At 48.3% G+C, this 27,249-nt stretch overlaps 2 protein-coding genes across 2 annotated transcripts in view; one reads left to right on the forward strand and one right to left on the reverse strand.

Moving 5' to 3' along the window:
* LOC310663001 (monocarboxylate transporter 13-like) overlaps positions 1–4,229 on the forward strand; it is a 72,956-nt gene extending 68,727 nt beyond the window's left edge. Inside the window, exon 6 of the mRNA XM_083410470.1 lies at positions 3,961–4,229. Coding sequence (XP_083266596.1) covers positions 3,961–4,065 — 105 coding nt within the window. The 3' untranslated portion in view covers positions 4,066–4,229. The remainder of the gene's footprint in view (positions 1–3,960) is intronic.
* Positions 4,230–5,136: 907 nt separating this feature from the next.
* ACAP1 (ArfGAP with coiled-coil, ankyrin repeat and PH domains 1) overlaps positions 5,137–27,249 on the reverse strand; it is a 50,020-nt gene continuing 27,907 nt past the window's right edge. The window contains exons 11-23 of the mRNA XM_083410213.1: positions 26,442–26,493; positions 24,368–24,468; positions 22,568–22,679; positions 20,374–20,582; positions 19,124–19,193; positions 15,734–15,828; positions 13,687–13,853; positions 13,023–13,055; positions 10,808–11,001; positions 9,768–9,877; positions 8,767–8,877; positions 8,117–8,166; positions 5,137–5,964 (exon numbers count right to left, since the gene is read on the reverse strand). Of these exons, the coding sequence (XP_083266339.1) occupies positions 5,858–5,964; positions 8,117–8,166; positions 8,767–8,877; positions 9,768–9,877; positions 10,808–11,001; positions 13,023–13,055; positions 13,687–13,853; positions 15,734–15,828; positions 19,124–19,193; positions 20,374–20,582; positions 22,568–22,679; positions 24,368–24,468; positions 26,442–26,493 (1,411 nt within the window). The 3' untranslated portion in view covers positions 5,137–5,857. The remainder of the gene's footprint in view (positions 5,965–8,116; positions 8,167–8,766; positions 8,878–9,767; positions 9,878–10,807; positions 11,002–13,022; positions 13,056–13,686; positions 13,854–15,733; positions 15,829–19,123; positions 19,194–20,373; positions 20,583–22,567; positions 22,680–24,367; positions 24,469–26,441; positions 26,494–27,249) is intronic.

Genomic DNA, 27,249 nt, shown 5'->3' on the forward strand with positions numbered 1-27,249 from the left:
GCCTTCTGGCGGTTCCCTCCCTGTGAGAAGCAAAGCTACAGGGAACCAGGCAGAGGGCCTTCTCGGTGGTGGCGCCCGCCCTGTGGAACGCCCTCCCAGCAGATGTCAAAGAGAAAAACAACTGCCAGACTTTTAGAAGACATCTGAAAGCAGCCCTGTTTAGGGAAGTTTTTAATGTTTAATAGATTATTGTATTTTAATATTCTGTTGGAAGCCGCCCAGAGTGGCTGGGGAAACCCAGCCAGATGGGCGGGGTAGAATTAAAATTATCATCATAATTCATTTCATTAATTTTACAATCATTTTAACCTTTCAAAACTTGACTTCCACCCCCCTCTTTCCGCGCTTCCTTAAATTTATTTTTAATATCTTCCGCATTTCCAAATTCAATTAATTTGCTCGTTTATTTATCTATTTATATACTCTTATTAAACTGCAGGTTATTACAACAATCCTGCCGGTGTTCTCATCTGTTTACAATTTATCTGTAAATATTCAATAAAGCATTTGCATTCCGTTATATATGAAAAAGTTTATCTTGATTTCTTATTCTTCCGGTAAGTTTTGCCATTTCTGCATATTCCATAAGTTTTTGTAGCCATTCTTCCTTTGCTGAGACTTCTGCTTCTTTTCATTTTGGGGCGAGTAACATTCTTGGGCGCCTGCCTGCTGCCTCTTCTGAAATGCAGTGATGCCAAGGCGTGAGACTGGGAACTCAAGTCAGTTATCTCCCCCAGCGTAGCTCTCAGTTATCTCTCAGTTAAGCCATAATAGCACGGAGGCAGAACCTCAGAAATCTGTTGCAGGGCTGCGACTTGATCCTGAGATGATGCACAGGGATGCAAAATGAGAGCTCCACTGAGCACATGCAGAGAGCTGCTGCTTCTTTCTTCTTTGGCGACCCCTCGTAGCCGAGTAAGATTGTCTTCCATAAACACGGTTTTAACAATGAGTCCATAAGTGACTGTGGAGGCCAATTCTGGATCCACACGTCCTTCCACTGTGGGGACATTGGTTTCTGGGCAGGAGTTGATCACGGTGTGGATTTGCCAGGCGTGCCTCTTAGCACGTTTCTCCCTTACGTCCTGAGTTCGAGTGTCTTCAAAGCCCATGACACCTTTGGTCAAGGCTGTTCTCCAACTGGAGCGCTCGCAGGCCAGTGTTTCCCAGTTGTCAGTGTTTATACCACATTTTTAAAAAATTGCCTTGAGACAGTCTTTAAACCTCTTTTGTTCACCACCAGCATTACGCTTTCCATTTTTAAGTTCAGAATAGAGTAGTTGCTTTGGAAGACGATCATCAGACACTCGCAGACAGCACCCTAGTCCTTGCACCATTGCCTTGGCCCTGGGCTCAGCTACGAAACTTTGCAGATGACACCAAACTGGGAGGGGTGGCTAACACCCCAGAGGACAGGATCACACTTCAAAACGACCTTGACAGATTAGAGAACTGGGCCAAAACAAACAAGATGAATTTTAACAGGGAGAAATGTAAAGTATTGCACTTGGGCAAAAAAAAATGAGAGGCACAAATACAAGATGGGTGACACCTGGCTTGAGAGCAGTACATGTGAAAAGGGTCTAGGAGTCTTGGTTGACCACAAACTTAACATGAGCCAACAGTGTGACGCGGCAGCTAAAAAAGCCAATGCAATTCTGGGCTGCATCAATAGGAGTATAGCATCTAGATCAAGGGAAGTAATAGTGCCACTGTATTCTGCTCTGGTCAGGCCTCACCTGGAGTACTGTGTCCAGTTCTGGGCACCACAGTTCAAGAAGGACACTGACAAACTGGAACGTGTCCAGAGGAGGGCAACCAAAATGGTCAAAGGCCTGGAAACGATGCCTTATGAGGAACGGCTGAGGGAGCTGGGCATGTTTAGCCTGGAGAAGAGGAGGTTAAGGGGGGATATGATAGCCATGTTCAAATATATAAAATGATGTCACATAGAGGAGGGAGAAAGGTTGTTTTCTGCTGCTCCAGAGAAGCGGACACGGAGCAATGGATCCAAACTACAAGAAAGAAGATTCCACCTAAACATGAGGCAGAACTTCCTGACAGTAAGAGCTGTTCAACAGTGGAATTTGCTGCCAAGGAGTGTGGTGGAGTCTCCTTCTTTGGAGGTCTTTAAGCAGAGGCTTGACAACCATATGTCAGGAGTGCTCTGATGGTGTTTCCTGCTTGGCAGGGGGTTGGACTCGATGGCCCTTGTGGTCTCTTCCAACTCTATGATTCTATGAAACCCTCGCTGGTTTAGCCCTGGGCCAATTGCTCAGGAGGAATATAGCAGCGGCTAGGCAGCTCAGTCAGTAGAATGTGAGACACTTCATCTCAGGGTCGTGGGTTCGAGACCCACGTCGCATTGCAGTGGGTTGGACTATAAGGTTACCAGACAGTCAAGAGATTTACAAATCAGTCCCCATACAAAATCCATTGAAGTTGAAAAGTGTCCCCAGATTCATTGAAAAAAATCTGGTAACCTTAGACTAGACGAGCCTTGTGGCCCCTTGCAACTCTTTTGATTCTATGAATATAGGAAGAGGCGTTGTGCAGAGTCAGGCCACTGGTTGGTTTGCAGAATAGCAGGGTATTAAATGCTTTAAAGAGCACATTCCTCTCCTGTCTTTTATTGCACTTGCAAATACTAGTTGCACTCAAGAGCAGGCCCATTGCAGTGAACGGGCATGTCTAAGATAGGTCTATCGATTTCAATGGGTCTACTCTGAGTAGGACAAAGTTGGCTTACCCCAGAGTCGATGGAAGAAGATTGGAAAAAATTTAAAGTATATTTACAGAAATATTGCAAAATTAATGAATGTTAGAAGAATATTGGAACGAAGCTACATGGTTTTAGCAGAAGTGTTATTAAGAATTATATGAATATTAAGTGTTAATGCGATCAAGTGGAAAATTTAAAGTTAAATTGTGTTAGGATAAATTATAGAACAAAAATTGAAGAAGAGGGAAAGGATTTGTTGAACCAGTTAATTTGAACCAGAATACAAAAAAGGGAGGTGCGAGGAAGTCGAGGAAATAAGCTAATGAAAGATATAGATATAAAATTTGGATGTGTGTTTTTGTTTTTTTCTTTATGTTGTATTCTTTTTATTGTTGATGTATTGTTTGTTGATTCTATGTATTGTTTTTCTTGATTGTTTTTTCTTTTCATAATTATAAAATATCTAATAAATATTATTTAAAAACAAAAACAAAGCTGGCTTACCCCCTCCGCCTTTAACAGCACCTGGTCAGCAGGTTGAACGGGCACACAGGTCACCTGGTGTCTTTCTGCTCTAGATCATAGAATTGTAGAGTTGAAGGGAACCTCAGAGGTCATCCATCCCAACCCCCTTCAGTGCAGGAATCTCAGCTAAAGCATCCATGACAGATGGCCATCCAACCTCTGCTTTAAAAACCTCCAAGGATGGAGAGCTTACCACCTTCTGATATTATTACTATTATTATTATTTGCAGAAGGACCTAATAATTTATTACTTATACCCCACCCATCAGACCGGGCTGCCTCAGCCACTCTGGCCAGCTTTCAACAGAACATAAAAGAAAACAGCGAAACATCAGACTTGAAAAACTTCCTGATCCAGGGCTGCCTTCAGAAAGACATAGAAACTGCCTTTCAATTTTATGTCTGTATCAATTACACTATGCAATTTTACATCCGGGTGTCTATGTGTGTCTTTTTTTGTGTTATCAGGCACCATCCCACAAAGCAGGCAGTCTCTCAAAAGCCCTACCTCATGGGTAGGCAAACTAAGGCCCGGGGGCCGGATCCGGCCCAACCACCTTCTCAATCCTGCCTGTGGACGGTCCAGAAATCAGTGTGTTTTTACATGAGCAGAATGTGTCCTTTTATTTAAAATGCATCTCTGGGTTACTTGTGGGGCCTGCCTGGTGGCGCTGTGGGTTAAACCACAGAGCCTAGGACTTGCCGATCAGAAGGTCGGCGGTTTGAATCCCCGCGACGGAGTGAGCTCCCGTTGCTCGGTCCCTGCTCTTGCCCACCTCGCAGTTCAAAAGCACGTCAAAGTGCGAGTAGATAAATAGGTACCGCTCTGGCGGGAAGGTAGACGGCATTTCCGTGCGCTGCTCTGGTTTGCCAGAAGCGGCTTAGTCCTGCTGGCCACATGACCCGGAAGCTGTACGCCGGCTCCCTCGGCCAATAAAGCGAGATGAGCGCCGCAACCCCAGAGTCGGTCACGACTGGACCTAGTGGTCAGGGGTCCCTTTACCTTTACTAAACTTTGGGGGAAAAGACATCCACTTCTTGGGAGAAAAGCAATGAGAAACCTAGACAGCATCTTAAAAAGCAGAGACATCACTTTGCCAACAAAGGTCCGTATAGTTAAAGCTATGGTTTTCCCAGTAGTGATGTATGGAAGTGAGAGCTGGACCATAAAGAAGGCTGATTGCCGAAGAATTGGTGCTTTTGAATTCTGGTGCTGGAGAAGACTCTTGAGAGACCCATGGACTGCAAGAAGATCAAAGCTCTCCATTCTGAAGGAAATCAGCCCTGAGTGCTCACTGGAAGGACAGATCCTGAAGCTGAGGCTCCAAGACTTTGGCCACCTCATGAGAAGAGAAGACTCCCTGGAAAAGACCCTGATGTTGGGAAAGATGGAGGGCACAAGGAGAAGGGGACGACGAGATGGTTGGACAGTGTTCTCGAAGCATGAGTCTGACGAAACTGCGGGAGGCAGTGGAAGACAGGAGGGCCTGGCGTGCTCTGGTCCAGGGGGCCACAAAGAGGCGGACACGACTAAACGACTAAACAACAACAACACAAACTTTGGAACTTCCTACCTATTTATATCAGACAAGTGCCTTCACGGATCTCTTTTCAGCGCCTGCTGAAAAAATTCTTGCTTAAGGACGCCTGCCCGTGATGGTTAGAAAGTTGGTGTGAGTTGCAATCTATTTTTAGTTTGTCGTTATTTTAACTTTTGGCAAGTTTGACGTTTTTGCTTTTTCTCAAAACCGCTTTGGGGCTTCCGCACCCCCAAACTCTCAAGCAGTGTATAGATTTTATGAAATAAACAAATCCCAGTCTTTTGAAAAACAAACAAGAACACACTCACACACAGAGGCAGAAAATTAAAACACGGAAAAGGCAGTTGGCTTGGTCATTTGGGGTGGTTTGGCCAGTGATGCGAGTTTATTTAAAATGTCCAGACCACAATTTAAATTAAAAGACAAAGAAAGTTCCGTTTACGCTCAGCTGATTACGAATGAAATAAACATGGGCAAACCTTGAGGCAGGTTTGCTCTACCAGCAAAATTAGATTTTAACCTCAGGAAAAAAACGCCGGTTCCAACCACCCGGGAATTTCAACACACACAGAGATGAAACACCCCATTTCCCAAATTCCAGGGAGATGTGTTTAATCTCTGCCTCTTCCTACACAATCCTTTATCGACCCCAAATCCCTTTGCTCCCTCAAGGAGTATCTCCCTTTTCAAGGCCCCGGGAAGAAAATAAAACGACTGTAATCTGGTTTCGAAGAGGTGGGAGGAGAAATAATCCGTAATTTTATCTCTGTGTCCATCAAGGGCCAAGAAGGTGGTACAGCTTTTTACGTCCTCGTCTGTCAGCAATAAATAAAAGACAGGAGTTGTGGAGGGCAGAGTCATGTGGGGAGATTGGTTCTTTGTTTCCCGCGATCTTCCACGGAAATATTTTCTTTTTGTCCGACTCCACAAAGTCACCAAAATCACTTTGGGGGCTGAAGGGAGAGAGGGGCTTCTACTAGACGGTCCTTTGTTTTCGACTCAGGTGTCACACCGGGAATTTGCACGTGACTTAAGGCCTCTTGCTCCTTTCAGCGGATGGGGGCCAACTTCACATCGTCGTCAGCTTCAGATCATAACTCCGCCGGGTCAACTTGTCTGGATCGTTGGACGCCATGAGGGAGAAATCCTGGAAGATGTCGAGGTATGTTTCATCTCCTGGAAGAGCGGGAAGAATAGGGAATAATAATAATAATAATAATAATAATAATAATAATAATAATAACAACAACAACAACAACAACAACAACAACAACAACAACAACAACAATAATAATAATACATTTTATTTATACCCCGCCCTCCCCAGCCAAAGACCGGGCTCAGGGTGGCTAACACCAGATATAAAACAATTGATTGAGATACAACTTAAAAACAAGATTTTCTTGTTTTCTTGTTTCAACAGAAACGCAAATCAGGTAATAATTTATTACTTATACCCTGCCCATCTGGCTGGGTTTTCCCAGCCACTCTGTGTGGCTTCCAACTAAAGATTAAATATACATTAAAACTTCAGTCATTAAAAATGTCCCTAAACAGGGCTGCCTTCAGTTGTCTTCTAAACGTCAGATAGTTGCCTATTTCTTTGACATCTGATGGGAGGGCGTTCCACAGGGCGGGAGCCACCACCGAGAAGGCCCTCACTTCTCGCAGGGAGGGAACCGCCAGAAGGCCCTCAGAGCTGGACCTCAGTGGGGGTGGAGACGCTCCTTCAGATATACTGGACCGAGGCCATTTAGGGCTTTCAAGGTCAGCACCAACACTTTGAATTGTGCTCGGAAACATACTGGAAGCCAATGTAAATCTTTCAGGACCGGTGTTATGCGGTCTCGGCGGCCGCTCCCAGTCACCAGTCTGGCTGCCGCATTCTGGATTAATTGCAGTTTCCGAGTCACCTTTAAAGGTAGCCCCACGTAGAGCACATGGCAGTAGTCCAAGCGGGAGATAACCAGAGCATGTGCCACTCTGGCGAGACAGTCTGCGGGCAGGGAGGGTCTCATCCTGCGTACCAGATGGAGCTGGTAAATAGCTGCCCTAGACACAGAATTGACCTGCGCCTCCATGGACAGCTGTGAGTCCAGAATGACTCCCAGCCTGCACACCTGGTCTTTTGGGGGCACAGTTGCCCCATTCAGGACCAGGGAGGGAGACCCCAAAGCTCATCTAGTCCAGCCCGCTCCAATGCAAGGACCGCAGCTAGGAGTCTGCAAGGGCCCTGGGCAGGGAGCATCGGAAATCTGTTTGCGTCCTGGAAGGAGGACCCCAGATCGCCACCTCAGCCTGCCTGAATCGCACCAGCCACTCTCTGGCATTGAAGCAGGATTTGCACCCACAACCCAGCACCTACTGGTCATGTTGGGGGAACGTCCGCCAAGGAACAAATGAAGGCCAATGGTGGCATATCCAGGACAGATAAAAGAAAGCGTTTCTTCACACAGCGCTTAGTTAACCTGCGGAACTCCCTCCCACAGGGTACAGCGAATTTGCTGGACAAAATCTCCAGAGCTGGGTCTCCTCAATCTTTTCACAAGAGACGAATATTATCTTACAGCTTAAACCTTCAATTAAGTGCCCTCCTACTTAGCAGCCAGGCTCATAATAATAGCGAGATCTTGGAAGCACTAAGAGGTTTGTGTGTTGTGAGAGAGAGTGTGTGTGTTCTCTGACAAATCAGTACAGCAAAATCTGGCCAAACTGTCCTTGTCGAAAAATAGAATAATAAAAGAAAATTGGCTCAAGTCTTGAGGGACAACGGCTCCATGGCGCAGGTTGGCTTAAAAAACTTAAAACTGGGGACTCTCCTCACATTATAAAACCTTTGGGTTAACTTGAGCTGTTTATTGCCTTCTATAAAAATAGCAGCCTGAGATAAAAACTTATTATCGTGTAGAATTGTCAAGTTGGAAGGGACCGCGAGGGGCATCTAGCCTGACCGCAGGAATATTTTTGCCCTACGTGGACCTCGAACCCACAACCCTGAGATTCAGAGCGTCTTGCTCAGCCGACTGAGCTATCTCAGTTATTTGGTTGTTAATTTTGTACCTGTTGCCTAAACACCAGCTTCTGGGTTTTGCTACTTATCTGTAACATTAATTAATTTTTAGCCGTTGTTATGTCCGGGTGTGTAAACAGCAAACACCCATCACTTGTTTGTCCACCTGTTGGCCATCGTTGCCAGATTGTTCCCATTTTACAGATGGAGCAAATGAGGACTGAGAGCGTATGGGAAACTGATTCCGGAAGATTTTCGAGGAGATAGAGCGAATTCTGATGTGAAATTGTGTTCCCACCCCCCACAGCTGAGACTCACCTGATTGGCCGAGGGCAAGCTCAGATTCACGCATCTTGGCCAATCGCAATCTTTGAAAGAGGGAAGGTGGATGGGAAGAGAAAAAGAGTCATGTGACACAACAGAAAAAAATGAATTTCAGCCCCTTCTCTCCCCCATCTTACCCCAAACCCCTACCAGCCACAGACCCAATCGTTCAATTTATTTTGTTGATTATATATTTCGTAAAATTTATGCATACCACTTGGTTGTAAAAAAACCAAAAATCCTCAAAGCAGTTTAGAAAAAGAACCAGTAAAAGCAATTTAAGAACAGCTATTAAAAACGTCAGAAGAACAATCGACAAGAAGCTGAAACCAGATATGGGCTGGATCTACACAGCTGTAGAAAAACGCTATGGAAAAAACGTTGTAAAAGCTGACAATGGAAATGGACTTCCAATTTCAGCCCGACAGCGCCATCTGGTGCCACAGTGTTATAACACATTTATAGATCCAAAGGCCAAGATTCAAGATGGCCGATGTCCCGCCAACTTCCTCCCAGAATCCCTCTCTTCCCCTTCAACCTCTGAAGAGCTTCAGAATTCACACCCAAGACTTCACAATGGGGGGGGGGATTATTTGGCACCCAAGGGACACGGGGGCGGGTGAGGGGTGGAGAATTTCCCTTACAAGGTGACGATATCCGCGTTGGCTGAATCTATGGCGATGCTGAGGGGGTCCTTCCCTTCCCCATCGACGGCGTTCATGTTGGCCCCGCGCTTGAGGAAGAGGCAGGCCAGCCTAGGAAACAAAACAGGGAAGACACATATTCAATATTTCCACATGACAGGGATCTCTCACAGCCTCGTATATAAATAGATCGTTATGCGCTATCAGCAAAATCCCTTTACAATATAAAGGTTATTCGTTCCCAGTGTCTGGAAAGAATTACAGTGGTGCCCCGCAAGACGAATGCCTCGCAAGACGGAAAACCCGCTAGACGAAAGGGTTTTCCGTTTTGGAGGTGCTTCGCAGGACAAATTTATCTATGGGCTTGCTTCGCAAGACGAAAATGTCTTGCAATTCCTGGGGTTTTTTTCCGCTCCCCACCCCCTTTTTCTAAGGCACTAAGCTGCTAATAGCCTTTTAGCAGCTAATCCGCTAATCCCTTAAGCCTTTAATAGCCTCTAATAGCCGCTAAACAGCTAATAGCGCTAATCCGCTAATGGGCTTGCTTCGCAAGACGAAAAAACCGCAAGACGAAGAGACTCACGGAACGGATTCTTTTCGTCTTGCGAGGCACCACTGTAATTCACACCAACCAGCTGAACCAATTGTCAATAAGGAATAGCTCAGTCGGTAGAGCACAAGGGTTGAGGGTTCGAATCCCACTTTGGGTGAAAGATTGGAGATTGGACTACAATCTGGGCGGCTTCCAGCAGAATATTAAAACACAATGATTCAACCATCAATAGCCTTTTTCTCCCCCTGAAGTCTCCCTTCTCTCCCTTCCCGCGGCTGCTTGCCTGTCTTAGGGAAATTTCGGGATTCTTCCACACCTGCCTGCCCGCCATTCTGTTGCCACGCTGGCGTTGGCGCTGGCTGCAGCGAACTGCAACCTGGCGACAGCCTTCCATTTCTATGCATATAGGCAGATATATGTATAGATATAGATAGAGCGAGATATCTACCCAGTGTGTCCCAAGATGGTAGCATGATGAAGGGGGCCTCTGCCTCTGCTGTCTGGCTGGTTGACGCTGGCTCCGTTTTGAAGAAGGAATTCGCAGGCCAAGAGAGAATTCTGGGTAGAGAAAGAGAGAAAAAGAAGGTTAAGTGGGGAAATGAGGGAAGTGGGTTGGCGTTTGAGAGCGTCAAGAGTTCTGAGCCCAACAGAAAAAATAAAGAACAAACCCAAACTGGAATTCATCTCAAAATGGGAAGTCTTTCAAGTTTGTTTGAAAAACAATTACAGTAGTTTAAACTCTGTTGCAGCATTTGAATAACTTTAGTAGTAGATTTAAGGAAGATCTGAAAGCTTAGATAAATCAATAATAAGTTAATTTAAGACAAAAACGTTCACAGATGAAGATGATGGATTTTTCAGAGCTGGCCGACCTGACGGGAAGAGTCCGCGACCAGAAGGAGGAGTAGTACCAGGAAGAATGGATAAAATTTAAAGACTATTTAGCTAAATATGTTAAGATAACTTAATTGGAAAAGCTTGCAAATATTAGGTAGGCTTAGGATTTAAAAATGTAAGAATAGGAATTAAGATGTTTAAAGCCAAGACTAGAAAGAATGAAAGATGCTCAGTGATCAGGTTAATTTTTTTTAAAGATTGATTTTGGAAAACTGTTAAAATGATATACAATGAAATTCAATCAGGGGCATTTGAGGAAGTCACTTAACGTTATTAAGACTGGTTTAACTACAATTAGGATGTATGTTTGTCTGTTTGTTTGTCTTACAATTGTTCTGGAAAATTAATTTTAAAAAATTGGGGGGGGGGTGGAATTAAGACAAAAACATGTATTGGTGACAAATAATAGATAACTAAAATAAGGAATGGATGGGAGGTCGGGTCTATAGTTCAAGGACCACTTTTCATTTTATTGATTTGTAATTAATATTGTCCTTATCATGGTTTGGTTTGTATTTCTTGTCTTGGTTCCCCTCCCTTTTTTTGGTGTATAAATTAAAAAAAAGAGTTCTGAGCCCCACACAGACTCACCGCGGCGACGGCCTGCAGCAAAGGGGTCCGGCTTTCGTGGTTCGCGTTCACCCAGTTGACGTCAGCGCCGTGAGCCAAGGCGTCCGCCATGGTGGGCAGGCTTGGGGGTGCAGCGGCAGCGTGATAGAGCAAGGCCCCTGGGTGCAAACTCTGCAGGTTGTCTGTGGGGCTTGGGGAGGCCCCTTCCCTTGCCCCTAAAAAGAGGGGGGTGGCAGAGAGAATCAGACCAGCAACAGCCACCGGCATGGATTACTTAGGAAGCTGTCTTCTACTGAGTCAGACCACTGGCCCATCTAATTCAGGAATGCCAACACTGGCTGGCAGCTGCAGCAGCAGCACCTCTCCAGGATTTTATTCATTCCATAAAATATATATATGGCAAGAAACCCAAATGCAATTTATGAAAAGAGCCTGAGCAGACTGACAGACTGAGGTTGAACCCTGGCAAGACAGAAGTGCTGTTTTGGGGGGACAGGAGGCGGGCGGGTGTGGAGGACTCCCTGGGGCAACTGTGCCCCTGAAGGACCAGGTGCGCAGCCTGGGAGTCATTTTGGACTCACAGCTGTCCATGGAGGCACAGGTCAAATCTGTGTCCAGGGCAGCTGTTTACCAGCTCTATCTGGTGCCCAGGATGAGACCCTCCCTGCCCACAGACTGTCTCACCAGAGTGGTGCATGCTCTGGTTATCTCCCGCTTGGACTACTGCAATGCGCTCTACGTGGGGCTACCTTTGAAGGTGACCCGGAAACTGCAACTCATCCAGAATGCGGCAGCCAGACTGGTGACTGGGAGCGGCTGCCGAGACCATATAACACCGGTCCTGAAAGACCTACATTGGCTCCCAGTGCGTTTCTGAGCACAATTCAAAGTGTTGGTGCTGACCTTTAAAGCCCTAAACGGCCTCGGTCCAGTATATCTGAAGGAGCGTCTCCACCCCCATCATTCTGCCCGGACACTGAGGTCCAGCTCCGAGGGCCTTCTGGCGGTTCCCTCATTGCGATAAGCAAAGCTACAGGGAACCAGGCAGAGGGCCTTCTTGGTGGTGTCGCCCGCCCTGTGGAACGCCCTCCCACCAGATGTCAAGGAAATAAACAACTACCTGACTTTTAGAAGACATCTGAAAGCAGCCTTGTTTAGGGAAGCTTTTAATGTTTGATGCATTACTGTATTTTAATATTTTGTTGGAAGCCGCCCAGAGTAGCTGGGGAAGCCCAGCTAGATGGGCAGGGTATAAATTATTATTATTATTACTATGAAACCAAGAGAAATTTACAACAGCACTTTGAAGCATACACATTAAAATTGCCTCCACTTCCCTATGCATCTGGGTAGGCCTGTCGAAACAAGGATGTTTTTAGCAGGCCCTGAAAGGAGTCCAGTGAAGGCAGCTGCTTGCTCTCAAGAGGCAGGGAGTTCCACAGTGTCGGTGGTGCCAGTTCTGCCATTCAAAGCAGCCAAGTGGACCAAAGGAGATCTAATAGTAAACTGGTCCCCAAGTTGTTAAGGGCTTTGTATACGGATAATAACGCCTTTGACTCGGCCCAGATTGGCAAGCAGTGCTGACACCCGACTGCCGACAGAAGCAAGGCCTTGTCAGGATACTAGCCCCTCTGCTCAGAGATCGAACATTTTTGTTTGGGCAAGCCTACCCAGTCATTCAGGAAGCCGCTGCGAGTTCGAATCTGCTCTTATTCCGTTGCTGTTTTAACATTTCAAAATCTAACTGATTGCTTTGTCCTTTTTTTGTAATCTGCTTTGAGGTTTGTTTGTTTGTTTTTACAACGAAGCTGCGATTCCTGCAATGCCAGGGCTTGGACAATACGACCCCTTTCGATTCTGCAATTCTGTGAGTCTATAAGCGGCGTGTGAATTTTAGGAGATAAATAAATGCGTCCTGGCATTCTGGGGCCAGGACTGAACAGCACCGGGAAAGATGGAGTCTCTCACCCAGCCCAGCTCTCTTCCAGGTGTGTCCCCATCCATAGCTGTCAACTTTCAGATTTGAAAATAAGGGATCGGCAGCCTCACCTGTCCTGGGGACAGTCTATGGGATATCTAACAATCCGGGACAGCAGCGGGAAACGGTGCTGGAAAAAGGGAATTTCCCAGGGGAAAAGGGAAGGTTGACAGCTATGGTCCCCATCCCTCCTAAACTGAGCTCAAAAACAAACCTCCACCGCCTTTCAAAGTATACCTGGCTGTGAGAGACACATACCTGGATTTGGGCTGGCTCGGCTTGGACTGCTTCCTGTAGGAGTAAAAAAAAGGGGACCAGTAAGAAACGGTATATTCTTTCAGCGTTTGGGTAAAACCCATCGGTTTCTTTATCTGCACTGCATTATGCAATGACGACGGAGCAATGGATCCAAACTACAAGAAAGAAGATTCCACCTAAACATTAGGAAGAACTTCCTGACAGTAAGAGCTGTTTGACAGTGGAATTTGCTGCCAAGGAGTGTGGTGGAGTCTCCTTCTTTCGAGGTCTTTAAGCAGAGGCTTGACAACCATATGTCAGGAGTGCTCTGATGGTGTTTCCTGCTTGGCAGGGGGTTGGACTCGATGGCCCTTGGGGTCTCTTCCAACTCTATGATTCTATGACTTTACACCTCAGCAAGGAGGCTGAGAAGATGAGTGCTGGTGGTGCAGCTGTTACCTTAACAGGTAAAGGTAAAAGGTCAAGGACTCCTGGACGGTTAAGTCCAGTCAAAGGTGACTCTGGGGTTGCGGTGCTCATCTCGCTTTATTGGCTGAGGGAGCTGGCGTTTGTCCGCAGACAGCTTTCTGGGTAATGTGGCCAGCAGGACTAAACCGCTTCTGGCACAACACCGCGACAGAAACCCACTAAGGGCAGGCAGAAGGAAGAGAGCCTCTCTCCCTACCTGCGGCCCCTCGTTTCTGCCCCGGAGGTTTGGGTTTGGGGAACGGTTTGGGCTTCTCGATCCCTCGGACCTCTCCACCTCGATGCAGCCGCGCCCCGGCCTTCGGGAATTGGGTGATGAACTTCTTTTCCACATATTTGGCCCTGATCCAGGTCTCCTTCTCCAACCTTGGGGCAGAGAAACAGAAGAAGAAATTATTTAATTTAATTTAATTTAATTTAATTTAATTTAATTTAATTTAATTTAATTTAATTTAATTATTTAATTTAATTTAATTTAATTTAATTTAATTTAATTTTTATAACAATGACAGGTACCAAAAGTGAATTTAGCACATGTTCAGAGTCTTGACAACGTCCCTGCACAGAATTGACAAGCGAAGGGGGAGGAGCCAAAGTTTCCTGGTGCATGATGGGAGTGGCCCTTTCATCTCTCTCTCTCCCCCCCACCCCATTTAGAGAGTGAGGGTTGGTGCAGATCAGTCCTATGCAACAGCACCACCTACTGGGCAACCGACGGTAGGTGCTTTCTGGCCACCATGGTATCAGCCAACGAAGTTGCAGGTACCTGAACACTCCTCTTCCCTCCCCATCCCTCTTTCCTTTTGTGCCGTGTCTACCGGAACGCGTCAGCCCCTGGGACAGGGAGCACTGAGAACCTTTTAGGTGCATTATAGAGTATTGAATAAACAGGGAGGGAATCAAATGTGTAGACGCAAACACAAATCTCTCTCCTTCTGTGGCTGTGTGGTGTAGTGGTTAGAGCACCAGATCTCAAACTTTCTTCTCTGGGCTACACTTTCAGAATACCATTTTTGCTCGGGCCACATTGAATCGTTTTATTCCTAAGAAATGCAATGGAATACTCCAAGCAGTACTCAATTTATAACACAGAACACAACTCCTTTATAATATATATGATCACGGGACACTCCGAAAGTATAAAACACCGGTCTTGAAAGACCTACATTGGCTCCCAGTATGTTTCCGAGCACAATTCAAAGTGTTGGTGCTGACCTTGAAAGCCCTAAACAGCCTCAAAGGCCCAGTAGACCTGAAGGAGCGTCTCCACCCCCATCGTTCTGACCGGACACTGAGGTCCAGCTCTGAGGACCTTCTGGCGGTTCCCTCATTGCGAGAAGCAAAGCTACAGGGAACCAGGCAGAGGGCCTTCTCGGTGGTGGCACCTGCCCTGTGGAACACCCTCCCATCAGATGTCAAGGAAATAAACAACTACCTGACTTTTAGAAGACATCTGAAGGCAGCCCTGTTTAGGGAAGCGTTTAATATGTGACATTTTAGTGTATTTTTCATCTTTGTTGGAAGCCGCCCACAATGGCTGGGGAAACCCAGCCAGATGGGCGGGGTACAAATAAATTATTATTATTATTATTATTATTATTATTATTATTATTATTATTATTGCCTAAAAACATGCATTATTCCCAAAATATAATTAAGAACAAGCCTCTTAAGTAAGTATACAAAGTCGAGGAGACGTGTGAGCTTGCTTTTTTGCCACTGACCTTCCGATCGGCAAGTCCTAGGCTCTGTGAAGGTACAGGGTTATAAAGATGAGGACTAGCTGCCTGAAAAACAGTTTCTATCCAAATCCGATTTTGGTTTTAAATACAGTGTAAGGAGTCTCTATGGGAGTACAGTGGTACCTCGGGTTAAGTACTTAATTCGTTCCGGAGGTCCATTCTTAACCTAAAACTGTTCTTAACCTGAAGCAACACTTTAGCTAATGGGGCCTCCTGCTGCTCCCGGAGCACGCTTTCTGTTCTCATCCTGAAGCCAAGTTCTTAACCCGAGGTACTATTTCTGGGTTAGCGGAGTCTGTAACCTGAAGCGTATGTAACCCGAGGTACCACTGTATATTGTATTTAAAAATGGGGTATCAGAGTTTTTAAGGGGCTAACCAGGCTGGGATAGCAGGTTTGTTGGTTTTTGAATGTCTTTATGTAGGTTTTTTTCAATTTTGTTGTTCTGTATGGGACAATGACAATCAAGATTATCGTCTCGTTCAATGAAGGGGACGTCCTCACCGCGAACAGCCCGGCTGGGGACGCTTCATGTTCATCTCTTCCACTCGTGCCTCGTAAATCTGGTTGATAACTCGGTTTCCCAGTTCGCACATCAGCTGCAGGAGGAGGAGGAGGGGGAGGCGAGGATCTCAGAAGCTGCATCTTAGCCAACCCCACCCCCAACCCATCTCTTTTAGCAGTGGCGTAGCGTGGGTTGTCAGCACCCGGGGCAAGGCAAGTAATTTGCGCCCCCCCCCCCGCTGCACTGTCCCTCCCCCAGATAGTCCCTCGCTCTCTCTCCGCACCGCACCGCACGCCTGGCACCCTCCCCTCCACAGTGGGCGCCGACCCGGCGGCTCGGATCGGATTCGCACAGCCAGCACTGCAGTGAGAGAGAGTGAGTGAGCCAGGTAGGGGCAGAGAGCTGCGAGTGCGAGCGCGCTCCCCCCCCAGATGTTGCGCCCGGTGCGGCCGGCCCCCCCTGCACCCCCCACGCTACGCCACTGTCTATTAGGCACCGAGAGGGAACCTTTAGCCTTCCAGCTTTTCCTAGGCTACAACTCCCATCACTGACTGGCGGAGGAAGGGGGGGCAGGCCGCCCCGGGTGCCATCAATGGGGGGGGCTGACAAAACGCAACTCGGTGCTGTCTGTGGCCCCGAGCAGGGTTGGGTTGCATCGCAGTGCGTCCCCTTCCCAGCCAGTGGCCAGGCTCTCCCTGCCCAGCCCATCCATGTCCCACCCTTGGGGGGGGGACACCCTGCCTTCCCTCGTCGCCCCCCCCCCACACCGAGGGGAGTGACATTCGGCGCACATCGCGCCCGCAACTCCCAAGCCTACCCTGACGCATAGCTGTCAACTTTCCCCTTTTCTTGCGAGGAATCCTATTCAGAATAAGGGAGGGGAAATTTCAATGGGGAGGTTGACAAAAAAAATTCTGCACCGGGTACTACCTGACCTTGCTATGCCACTGTCATCATTCCCAATCACTGGTGACTGATGGGGACCGGGTACCACCTGGCCTTGCTATGCCACTGCCATCATTCCCAACCACTGGGGATGGATGGGGACTGGGTACCACCTGGCCTTATTACGCCACTGCCATCATTCCCAATCACTAGGGACTGATGGGGACTGGGTACCACCTGGCCTTATTACGCCACTGCCATCATTCCCAACCACTGGGGACTGATGGGGACTGGGTACCACCTGGCCTTATTACGCCACTGCCATCATTCCCAATCACTAGGGATTGATGGGGACTGGGTACCACCTGGCCTTATTACGCCACTGCCATCATTCCCAACCACTGGGGACTGATGGGGACTGGGTACCACCTGACCTTATTACGCCACTGCCATCATTCCCAACCACTGGTGACTGATGGGGACCGGATACCACCTGACCTTGCTACGCCACTGCCATCATTCCCAATCACTGGGGACTGATGGGGACCGGGTACCACCTGACCTTGCTACACCACTGCCATCATTCCCAATCACTGGGGACTGATGGGGACCGGGTACCACCAGACCTTATTACGCCACTGCCATCATTCCCAACCACTGGGGACTGATGGGGACCGGGTACCACCTGACCTTATTACGCCACTGCCATCATTCCCAAACACTGGTGACTGATGGGGACTGGGTACCACCTGACCTTGCTACGCCACTGCCGTTATTCCCAACCACTGGTGACTGATGGGGACCGGGTACCACCTGGCCTTGCTACGCCACTGCCATCATTCCCAAACACTGGTGAGTGATGGGGACCGGGTACCACCTGGCCTTGCTACGCCACTGCCATCATTCTCAACCACTGGTGACCGATGGGGACCGGGTACCACCTGACCTTGCTACGCCACTGCCGTCATTCCCAACCACTGGTGACTGATGGGGACCGGGTACCACCTGACCTTATTACGCCACTGCCATCATTCCCAACCACTGGTGACTGATGGGGACTGGGTACCACCTGACCTTGCTACGCCACTGCCGTTATTCCCAACCACTGGTGACTGATGGGGACCGGGTACCACCTGGCCTTGCTACGCCACTGCCATCATTCCCAACCACTGGTGACTGATGGGGACCGGATACCACCTGACCTTATTACGCCACTGCCATCATTCCCAACCACTGGTGACTGATGGGGACCGGGTACCACCTGACCTTATTACGCCACTGCCATCATTCCCAACCACTGGTGACTGATGGGGACCGGATACCACCTGACCTTATTACACCACTGCTATCATTCCCAACCACTGGTGACTGATGGGGACCGGGTACCACCTGACCTTATTACGCCACTGCCATCATTCCCAACCACTGGTGACTGATGAGGACCGGGTACCACCTGACCTTGCTACGCCACTGCCATCATTCCCAACCACTGGTGACCGATGGGGACCGGGTACCACCTGACCTTATTACGCCACTGCCATCATTCCCAACCACTGGGGACTGATGGGGACCGGGTACCACCTGACCTTGCTATGCCACTGCCATCATTCCCAACCACTGGTGACTGATGAGGACCGGGTACCACCTGACCTTGCTACGCCACTGCCGTTATTCCCAACCACTGGTGACTGATGGGGACCGGGTACCACCTGGCCTTGCTACGCCACTGCCATCATTCCCAGCCACTGGTGACTGATGGGGACTGGATACCACCGGACCTTGCTACGCCACTGCCATCATTCCCAACCACTGGTGGCTGATGGGGACCGGGTACCACCTGACCTAAATTACGCCACTGCCATCATTCCCAACCACTGGGGACTGATGGGGACAGGGTACCACCTGACCTTATTACGCCACTGCCATCATTCCCAACCACTGGGGACTGATGGGGACAGGGTACCACCTGGCCTTGCTACGCCACTGCCATCATTCCCAATCACTGGTGACTGATGGGGACCGGGTACCACTTGGCCTTGCTACGCCACTGCCATCATTCCCAACCACTGGGGACTGATGGGGACAGGGTACCACCTGACCTTGCTACGCCACTGCCATCATTCCCAACCACTGGTGACTGATAGGGACCAGGTACCACCTGACCTTGCTACGCCACTGCCATCATTCCCAACCACTGGTGACCGATGGGGACCGGGTACCACCTGACCTTGCTACGCCACTGCCATCATTCCCAACCACTGGTGACTGATGGGGACCAGGTACCACCTGACCTTATTACGCCACTGCCATCATTCCCAACCACTGGTGACTGATGGGGACTAGGTACCACCTGACCTTGCTACGCCACTGCCATCATTCCCAACCACTGGGGACAGATGGGGACCGGGTACCACCTGGCCTTATTACGCCACTGCCATCATTCCCAACCACTGCGGACAGATGGGGAGTTCGGAGCCCACCCACCATTAGGCCCCTGCATTTACCTTGACTAGCTCCGGTTCCCAGGAGTCGAGTGTCAGCGACCGCACCTTAGAGAAATGGACTCCGAGACTCCTAATTTGGAGACAGGGAGGGAGAGATCAGGCAAGGGGCAATCCTGCCCCATGCAGGGCACAGTTAAACTGCGGAACTCCCTGCCACAGGAGGCAGGCAACAACCTGGAGGGCTTGAAAAGAAGATGAGGCCAATCTGTGGAGGGCTATCAAATGCCATTCGCCACGGTGGCCGGGCTCAGAAATATTTTCTGAATCCCAACTGATGGAAACTACAGAGGTGGGCCAGGGCTCTTAGGCTCAGATCCTGTTTACGGGTTTCCCATAATAGTCATCTGGTCGGCCACTGTGAGAGCAGGATGCCTCTGGGCCTGATCCACCGGGCTCTGTTTATGTTCCTAACAGAGGGGCCAACCTTCAAGGTGGGGTGGCAGAAATGGCAATCCCTCCTTTTGGATTGTACCCAAGCCCCACCCTCTCTTCCCTGGCTCCTCCCATCTATGGCAAGCACCTCCCCATTTTGTCACAAGCCCCACCCCCTTTCCAGTTCCTGGTGTGCAAGCCCCACCCCTTTCCTCCACAGGCTCCTCCCACAATCTCAGCCCCACTTCAGCCACTAACTTAATAAGATATACTAAAGAAGGCTGATCGCCGAAGAATGGATGCTTTTGAATTATGGTGCTGGAGGAGACTCTTGAGAGTCCCATGGACTGCAAGAAGATCCAACCTGTCCATTCTGAAGGAAATCAGCCCTGAGTGCTCACTGGAAGGACAGATCCTGAAGCTGAGGCTCCAAGACTTTGGCCTCCCCATGAGAAGAGAAGATTCCCTGGAAAAGACCCTGATGTTGGGAAAGATGGAGGGTACAAGGAGAAGGGGACGACAGAGGACGAGATGGTGGGACAGTGTTCTTGAAGCGACCAGCATGAGTTTGACCAAACTGCGGGAGGCAGTGGAAGACAGGAGGGCCTGATGTGCTCTGGTCCAGGGGGTCACGAAGAGTCGGACACAACTAAACGACTAAACCACAACAATATTTGGATATTTTTTCTTTCCCCCCTTCCGATTTTAAAGGTGTGGCTTATATTCGGGCCAATATGGTATTTCAAAGCCCCTCCCCTTTCTCCAAGGCTCCTCCCACCTCCCTCAAGCCCCGCCTCTTAGAGCAGGAAAGGGAGCAGCAGAGAAAACCAGGAACTGGAATCCGCTCCATCCGCCACGCCCTAAGTTTGCCAGCTCACCTGTGGATGCCGGAACACTCTATGCAAAGCGTGATGCCCAGGTTGATGCTTGCCCACTCAGGCGCCGGCTCCCGGCAGTCGCAACACTGGGCGTTGCCCTCCAGTCTTTGCACCTGGTCTATGACTTGCTTGTCCACCCCAGCACGCAGCTTCCGGCTGGAGGGGGACTGCAGTTTTGCGGCAGAAAGAGATGCCGTCCGCTCCAGGGGCTGCAGAGGAGTGGAACGAAAAAGGCTTGCATGTATTTCCCCCACTTTCCAGAAATTGGCATTCCGGGCTCGAGAATCTCAATCCTTGTTTTGAAATGGCAGCCACAAGAAAACCAAGTTGGTAGCCCTCAATACAGGATGGGAAGGCAATGACCGTGTAAGCCTTGGGAACTGCAGGGCACAAGAAAATTTCGAAGGGGTGGATGCCAACTGCAACAATGTTTGAATGTTTTAAAGGCACAGCACCAGAGGCAGGTCAGGAAATTATAACCTTAGTGAAAAACAAGGACAAAAATAGAAACCTGCAAAAATGGGAGAAGTTTAAAAAAGGTAAAGGGCCCCTAGGAGGTTATCTCTCTTTTCAGGCTGAGGGAGCCGGCGTTTGTCCGCAGACAGCTTTCCGGGTCATGTGGCCAGCAGGACTAAACCGCTTCTGGCACATGGAGCGCCGTGACGAGTGCCAGAGTGCATGGAAAAAATATATCCCATCATCCATACATTCCCAGCTCACCAGCATCTCGGAAATGGCATCTATCAATAAACCCTCAAATCTAATAAGGGTAAGAGAAGGTCAGTCTGGCAAATGGGAAAATGGAACTTGATTATCTTCCACTGGAACAGCAAACATATAAAACTGTAACTTAGTTATTGGAAGACATATAGAGATATTTTTTAAAAAATCCTTTCCTGTGTATGGCAAGACTCTGCACAAAGCTTCTGTACTGCGGCATATTTTAAGCATACTTCTATATGCTGCCTTCATCACATTTATATTCAACACACCAATATTCCTAGTCTCTAGTCACCTGGGACAGAACGTTCCACCAGATCAGGGCCACAGCCGAAAAAGCCCTGGCTCTGATTGAGGCCAGCCTAACCTCCCTGTGGCCTGGGACCTCCAAGATGTTTTTGTTTGAAGACCGTAAGGTCCTCCGTGGGACAAACCAGGAGAGGCGGTCCCGTAGGTACGAGGGTCCTAGGCTGTATAGGGCTTTAAAGGTTGAAACCAGCACCTTGAACCTGATCCTGCACTCCACCGGGAGCCAGTGCAGTTGGTGAAGCACCGGGTGAATGTGATCCTGCGGCGAGGACCCCGTAAGGAGTCTCGCCGCGGCATTCTGCACCCGCTGGAGTTTCTGGGTCAGTCTCAACGGCAGCCCCACGCAGAGCAAAAATAAGCAAAAAGTGGTGGGTGTCTTCATAGAATCATAGAATCATATAGTTGGAAGAGACCACAAGGGCCATCGAGTCCTCCTGACATATGGTTGTCAAGCCTCTGCTTAAAGACCTCCAAAGAAGGAGACTCCACCACACTCCTTGGCAGCAAATTCCACTGTCGAACAGCTCTTACTGTCAGGAAGTTCTTCCTAATGTTTAGGTGGAATCTTCTTTCTTGTAGTTTGGATCCATTGCTCCGGGTCCGCTTCTCTGGAGCAGCAGAAAACAACCTTTCTCCCTCCTCTGTTTGACATCCTTTTATATATTTGAACATGGCTATCATCTCACCCCTTAACCTCCTCTTCTCCAGGCTAAACATGCCCAGCTCCCTTAGCCGTTCCTCATAAGGCATCGTTTCCAGGCCTTTGACCATTTTGGTTGCCCTCCTCTGGACACGTTCCAGTTTCTCAGTGTCCTTCTTGAACTGTGGTGCCCAGAAGTGGACACAGTACTCCAGGTGAGGCCTGACCAGAGCAGAATACAGTGGCACTATTACTTCCCTTGATCTAGATGCTATACTCCTATTGATGCAGCCCAGAATTGCATTGGCTTTTTTAGCTGCCGCGTCACACTGTTGGCTCATGTCAAGTTTGTGGTCAACCGAGACTCCTAGATCCTTTTCACATGTACTGCTCTCAAGCCAGGTGTCACCCATCTTGTATTTATGCCTCTCATTTTTTTTGCCCAAGTGCAACTGCTTAGGGTGACGGTTTGGGGCCGGAATACTGCGAATTTGCTAACTCTCCTGGTGTTCGGCAACCCCTTACCTGCCCCCGGGGTTCCAGATGCTCCTCATTGTAAGCAGACGCGATGCTGTTTTGAACGGCGCACACCCAGGCCTGCTGGTGCCTCTCCGAATCCGCCTGGAGGAAACAGCTCCTGCCAGGGAAAGAGGAAGGACAGTGCAGGGTCAAAGAGGGAGAACACAGAATCACAGAACTGCAGAGCTGGAAGGGATCTCCAGAGGTCATCTAGCCCAACCCCTGAGATGCAGTCAGTGGTCATCCGAACCTCCGTTGAAAAACCTCCAAGGAAGTAGAGTCCATTCTGAGGGACTCCGTTCCACCGCCCAACGGCTCTTAGTGTCAGAAAATTCATCCTCATCTTTAGTCAGCATCTCCTTCATTGTTATTTGAATCCACAGGTTCGGGTCCTGGCTTCTGGAGCAGCGGAAAACAGGCCTTCTCCATTTTTGTTTTCTTATTTGAAGATGGCTGCCTCCCTCTTCTCCTGTCTAAACTCTTCCAATACTATATAGTCTGGGTTGCCCTCCTCTGCACACCTTCCAGCTTGCCAATACAGTGGTACCTCAGGTTAAGATCTTAATTAGTTCCGGAGGTCCGTTCTTAACCTGAAACTGTTCTGAACCTGAAGCACCACTTTAGCTAATGGAGCCTCCTGCTGCCGCCGCGGCACAACTTCTGTTCTCATTCTGAAGCAAAGTTCTTAACCTGAAGCACTATTTCTGGGTTAGCGGAGTCTGTAACCTGAAGCGTCTGTAACCTGAAGCGTATGTAACCCGAGGTTACCACTGTATCCCTTTTTCGAAGCACAATTCCAAGTGTTGGGGCTGACCTTTAAAGCCCTAAACGGCCTCAAAGGCCCAGTAGACCTGAAGGAGCGTCTCCACCCCCATCGTTCACCCCCCCCCCAGGTCCAGCTCTGAGGGCCTTCTGGCGGTTCCCTCCTTGCGAGAATTGAGGTTACAGGGAACCAGGCAGGGCCTTCTCGGTGGTGGCTCCCTCCCTAGATCCTTTTCAACACGTCCCTGTGCAACATGACATCTTGCCATGCAAAGAGCTACCTTTTGGGGTGGGACAAGCTTGCTGTGTCCCAGTAATTAATAGTAGTAGTAGTAGTAATAATAATAATAATAATAATAATAATAATAATAATAATAATTTATTTATGCCCGGCCCATCTGGCTGGGTTTCCCCAGCCACTCTGGGCGGCCCCCAACAGAATATTAAAATCACGATAAAACATCAAACATTAAAAACTTCCCTAAACAGGGCTACCTTCAGATGTCTTCTAAAAGTCAGAGAGTTGCTTATATCCTTGACACCTGAGGGCGTTCCACAGGGCGGGCGCCACCACCGAGAAGGCCCTCTGCCTGGTTCCCTGTAACTTGGCTTCTCGCAGGGAGGGAACCGCCAGAAGGCCCTCGGAGCTGGACCTCAGTGTCCGGATGGACGATGGAAGTGGAGACGCTCCTTCAGGTCTACTGGGCCTTTGAGGCTGTTTAGGGCTTTCAAGGTCAGCACCAACACTTTGAATTGTGCTTGGAAACGTCCTGGGAGCCAATGTAGGTCCTTCAAGGCTGGTGTTATGTGGTCTCGGCAGCCGCTCCCAGCATAGCTGTTAACTTTTCCCTTTTTTAAAGGGAAATTCCCTTATTCCGCATAGGATTCCTCGTAAGAAAAGTGAAAAGTTGACAGCTATGGCTCCCAGTCACCAGCCTAGCTGTCATGTGTGTGTCTCTGTGTGTGTGCAAATACACACACACACACACACACACACACACACACACACATATTTGAGTGCCTAACAGCGAAGAGAAAACTCACTTAGTGGGCGAAACCACCTCGAAGCAGAATCGGCGTTCGTGGTCCGGGCAAGGCTTGACGGTGCACAGGCGCAGGTCCTCCACAACCACCGTCAGGACATCCTGGGCTCGGAGAGGAAAAGGGCAGGATTTGGCCCTGGCACAAACAGGCCCCTGCCTCTACCTCTTCAGATGCCACCATCATTCTTCCCATCCATGCCCTGCTCTCATATTAATCCATCTGAACTCTCCTCCACCCGACGGATAGAATTCATCTCACACCCACACACCTTGGTGGATTAGCAGATAAGTCTGCCAAACCTGTTTAGGCTCCTAATCCTCCTTTCTTTCTTTCTCTCTCTCTCTCATCAGGCTCCTAATTCTTCATTCAACAAAGCAAGGTGAAGGGCCTGGGGAACGGGCCAATTCTTTCGGTAGTTTGGGAGCAATTGAGATTTGCAGAAACCAGGGTTGGAAAGCCAAGAACTGATTTTTTCATCTCAGGACTGCACTGCCAATTCCCAAGAAGCCTTTAATCTTAATGATTTGGATCGCCAGCCTTCTAGGGCTTGCCAAACGACCCTTCTTGAAAAGGAATCTCATAAACTGAAAGTATCCAGCAACACTGAAAGTATTCAAAGGGCAGAGCTCAAATGACCGTTTTTTCCTTACGTACGGCATAAATTTTATTTCCTATACAAACGTCGAGGCACGGGGCCAGTAAACGGCCACATTTAAGACTACACAGAACCCCTATTCTCAACAATAACCGAACTCACAGATGGAGAATGCTTTTAGAAATATTTGCAAAGAGAACCTTTGTATGAGTTACCGTATTTTTTGCTCTATAAGACTCACTTTTCCCCTCCTAAAAAGTAAGGGGAAATGTGTGTGCGTCTTATGGAGCGAATGCAGGCTGCGCAGCTATCCCAGAAGCCAGAACAGCAAGAGGGATTGCTGCTTTCACTGTGCAGCGACCCCTCTTGCTGTTCTGGCTTCTGAGATTCAGAATATTTTTTTTCTTGTTTTCCTCCTCCAAAAACTAGGTGCGTCTTGTGGTCTGGTGCGTCTTATAGAGCGAAAAATACGGTAATAATGTACGATCCCTTTGGAACTGTGCTGTTGTCTTTGCGCTTTTGTCCTTCTGGGCCGTGGCGCTTTCTATTTTAAATTCTTTTGTTGTCTTACTTTATGTTGCAAACAAATCAATAAAATTAAAAGAAGAAGAAGAGGGGTTTGCATGGGGACAGGGGGAGGGAAGTCCATATTCCTGGACTATCCCTGGGCCTTTGACTTCCTAGCTGACTTCTCTACCTCTTTCATGTTTAAACTGATACTCTATTGTCTAATACACTTTTAAAGCCATCCAAGTGGCAGGGAGTTCCGTAGCTTAACTAAGCACTGTGCAAATATTTTATTTTATCTGTCCTAAATCTTCCAACATCCAACTTTATGGAGGAAGAAAGGCTTTTCTCTGTTCACCTCTTGCCAACTTCAAGTGTGCTGCCTCTTAAACTGCCTTTTCTCTAAACTAAAAAGTCCAAAACGCTGCAAGCTTTTCTTCCTAGGGGAGTTGCGCTCCCCCCCCCATGATCTTTTCAGCACCCCTTTACTAAATCTCTTCCCCCATCTATGATATCTTTTTGGAGCCAAGGCAACCACTTTGCATACCAAAGAGCTCATCAGCCTTAATTTCAACAAATTAGTAATAATAATAATAATAATAAAATTTTATTTATACCCCGCCCTTCCCGGTTCAAAAACCGGGCTCAAGGCGGCTAACGACAAATTTTAAACACTTAATTATAAAAGCAGAATAAAATACAGTATAAAAACGTGAATAACAATAAAATTTAAAAATCAATTTAGAGGAAATAAGCATTAGATAATCCCCAGGGCTAGCTGGCTGAATTGGTCCTACTTGGGCCAGCAAGGAGGCTTGGGGAGAATTAGGAAATTAGGGGAAAAGGAGGCAGTTGGAATCTTGCAAACCTTATGCCCTTTGCCTGCGCCAAAGTTTTGGCTCCTTCCTCCCACCCCCAGATATTCACACGCATCTCAAAGGCTCACAAATAAACCCATCTCCTATTCCTCACCTTGGCTTTCTTCTGATACACCAGCTGGTTGCTCTGGATGGAAAACCAGCGCCTGCAATTAAAAAAATATACATAATGAAATGCACAGAAAGCGAATGCGTGACCACAAGGCAGCCCTACAGATGTTCTGGACTACGGCTTTTAAGAGAGGGTTTTCCTCCCTCGTTGACAGAACCTAAACCAGGGGTCAGCAAACTGTTAGGATATTTCCGTTCCACCTTAAAAGGGAGCAGGCTTTGAGTCACAGAGTCTGCGTATTTCCTGTTTTCACAGGATGTTTATGTTGTGTCTTTGCTTTCGTTTCTTTTTTTTTTCTGCCGGAAACTCTCAAGCAGGCAGTCATGTTTTTCTTTGTTCTGATCAACGCTGAATAAACTTGGAAATAATGCTGTCCTGTGTGCATCTTTCGCTGTGTGGACACTGCTGATAGAGTGTGCAAGAGTTCTGGAATGTGGCAAGCTATTTCTGGAGCTCATGTCGCTAATTGCTGATACTGCGTGGCTACGGGAGATCAATGGACGTCCGGAGACGATGTGGAGTTATGATGGACTTTGTCTCCCTGGCAGTATCCCAACACAAACTTACCATGCCTCGGGCCGGTGTCTCCAGCACCGATCGCACAGCGGATCGGAGGGCGGGGGAGCGCAGGCCCATACTATTTTCGGTGCACTTCCGGGTTGGAGAAGCACCGGAAATACAGTGGTACCTCAGGTTAAGTACCGTATTTTTTGCTCTATAAGACTCACTTTTTCCCTCCTAAAAAGTAAGGGGAAATGTGTGTGCGTCTTATGGAGCGAATGCAGGCTGC

Source organism: Podarcis tiliguerta (assembly GCF_965153285.1).
Source record: "Podarcis tiliguerta genome assembly, chromosome: 13".
Lineage (NCBI taxonomy): Eukaryota > Metazoa > Chordata > Lepidosauria > Squamata > Lacertidae > Podarcis > Podarcis tiliguerta.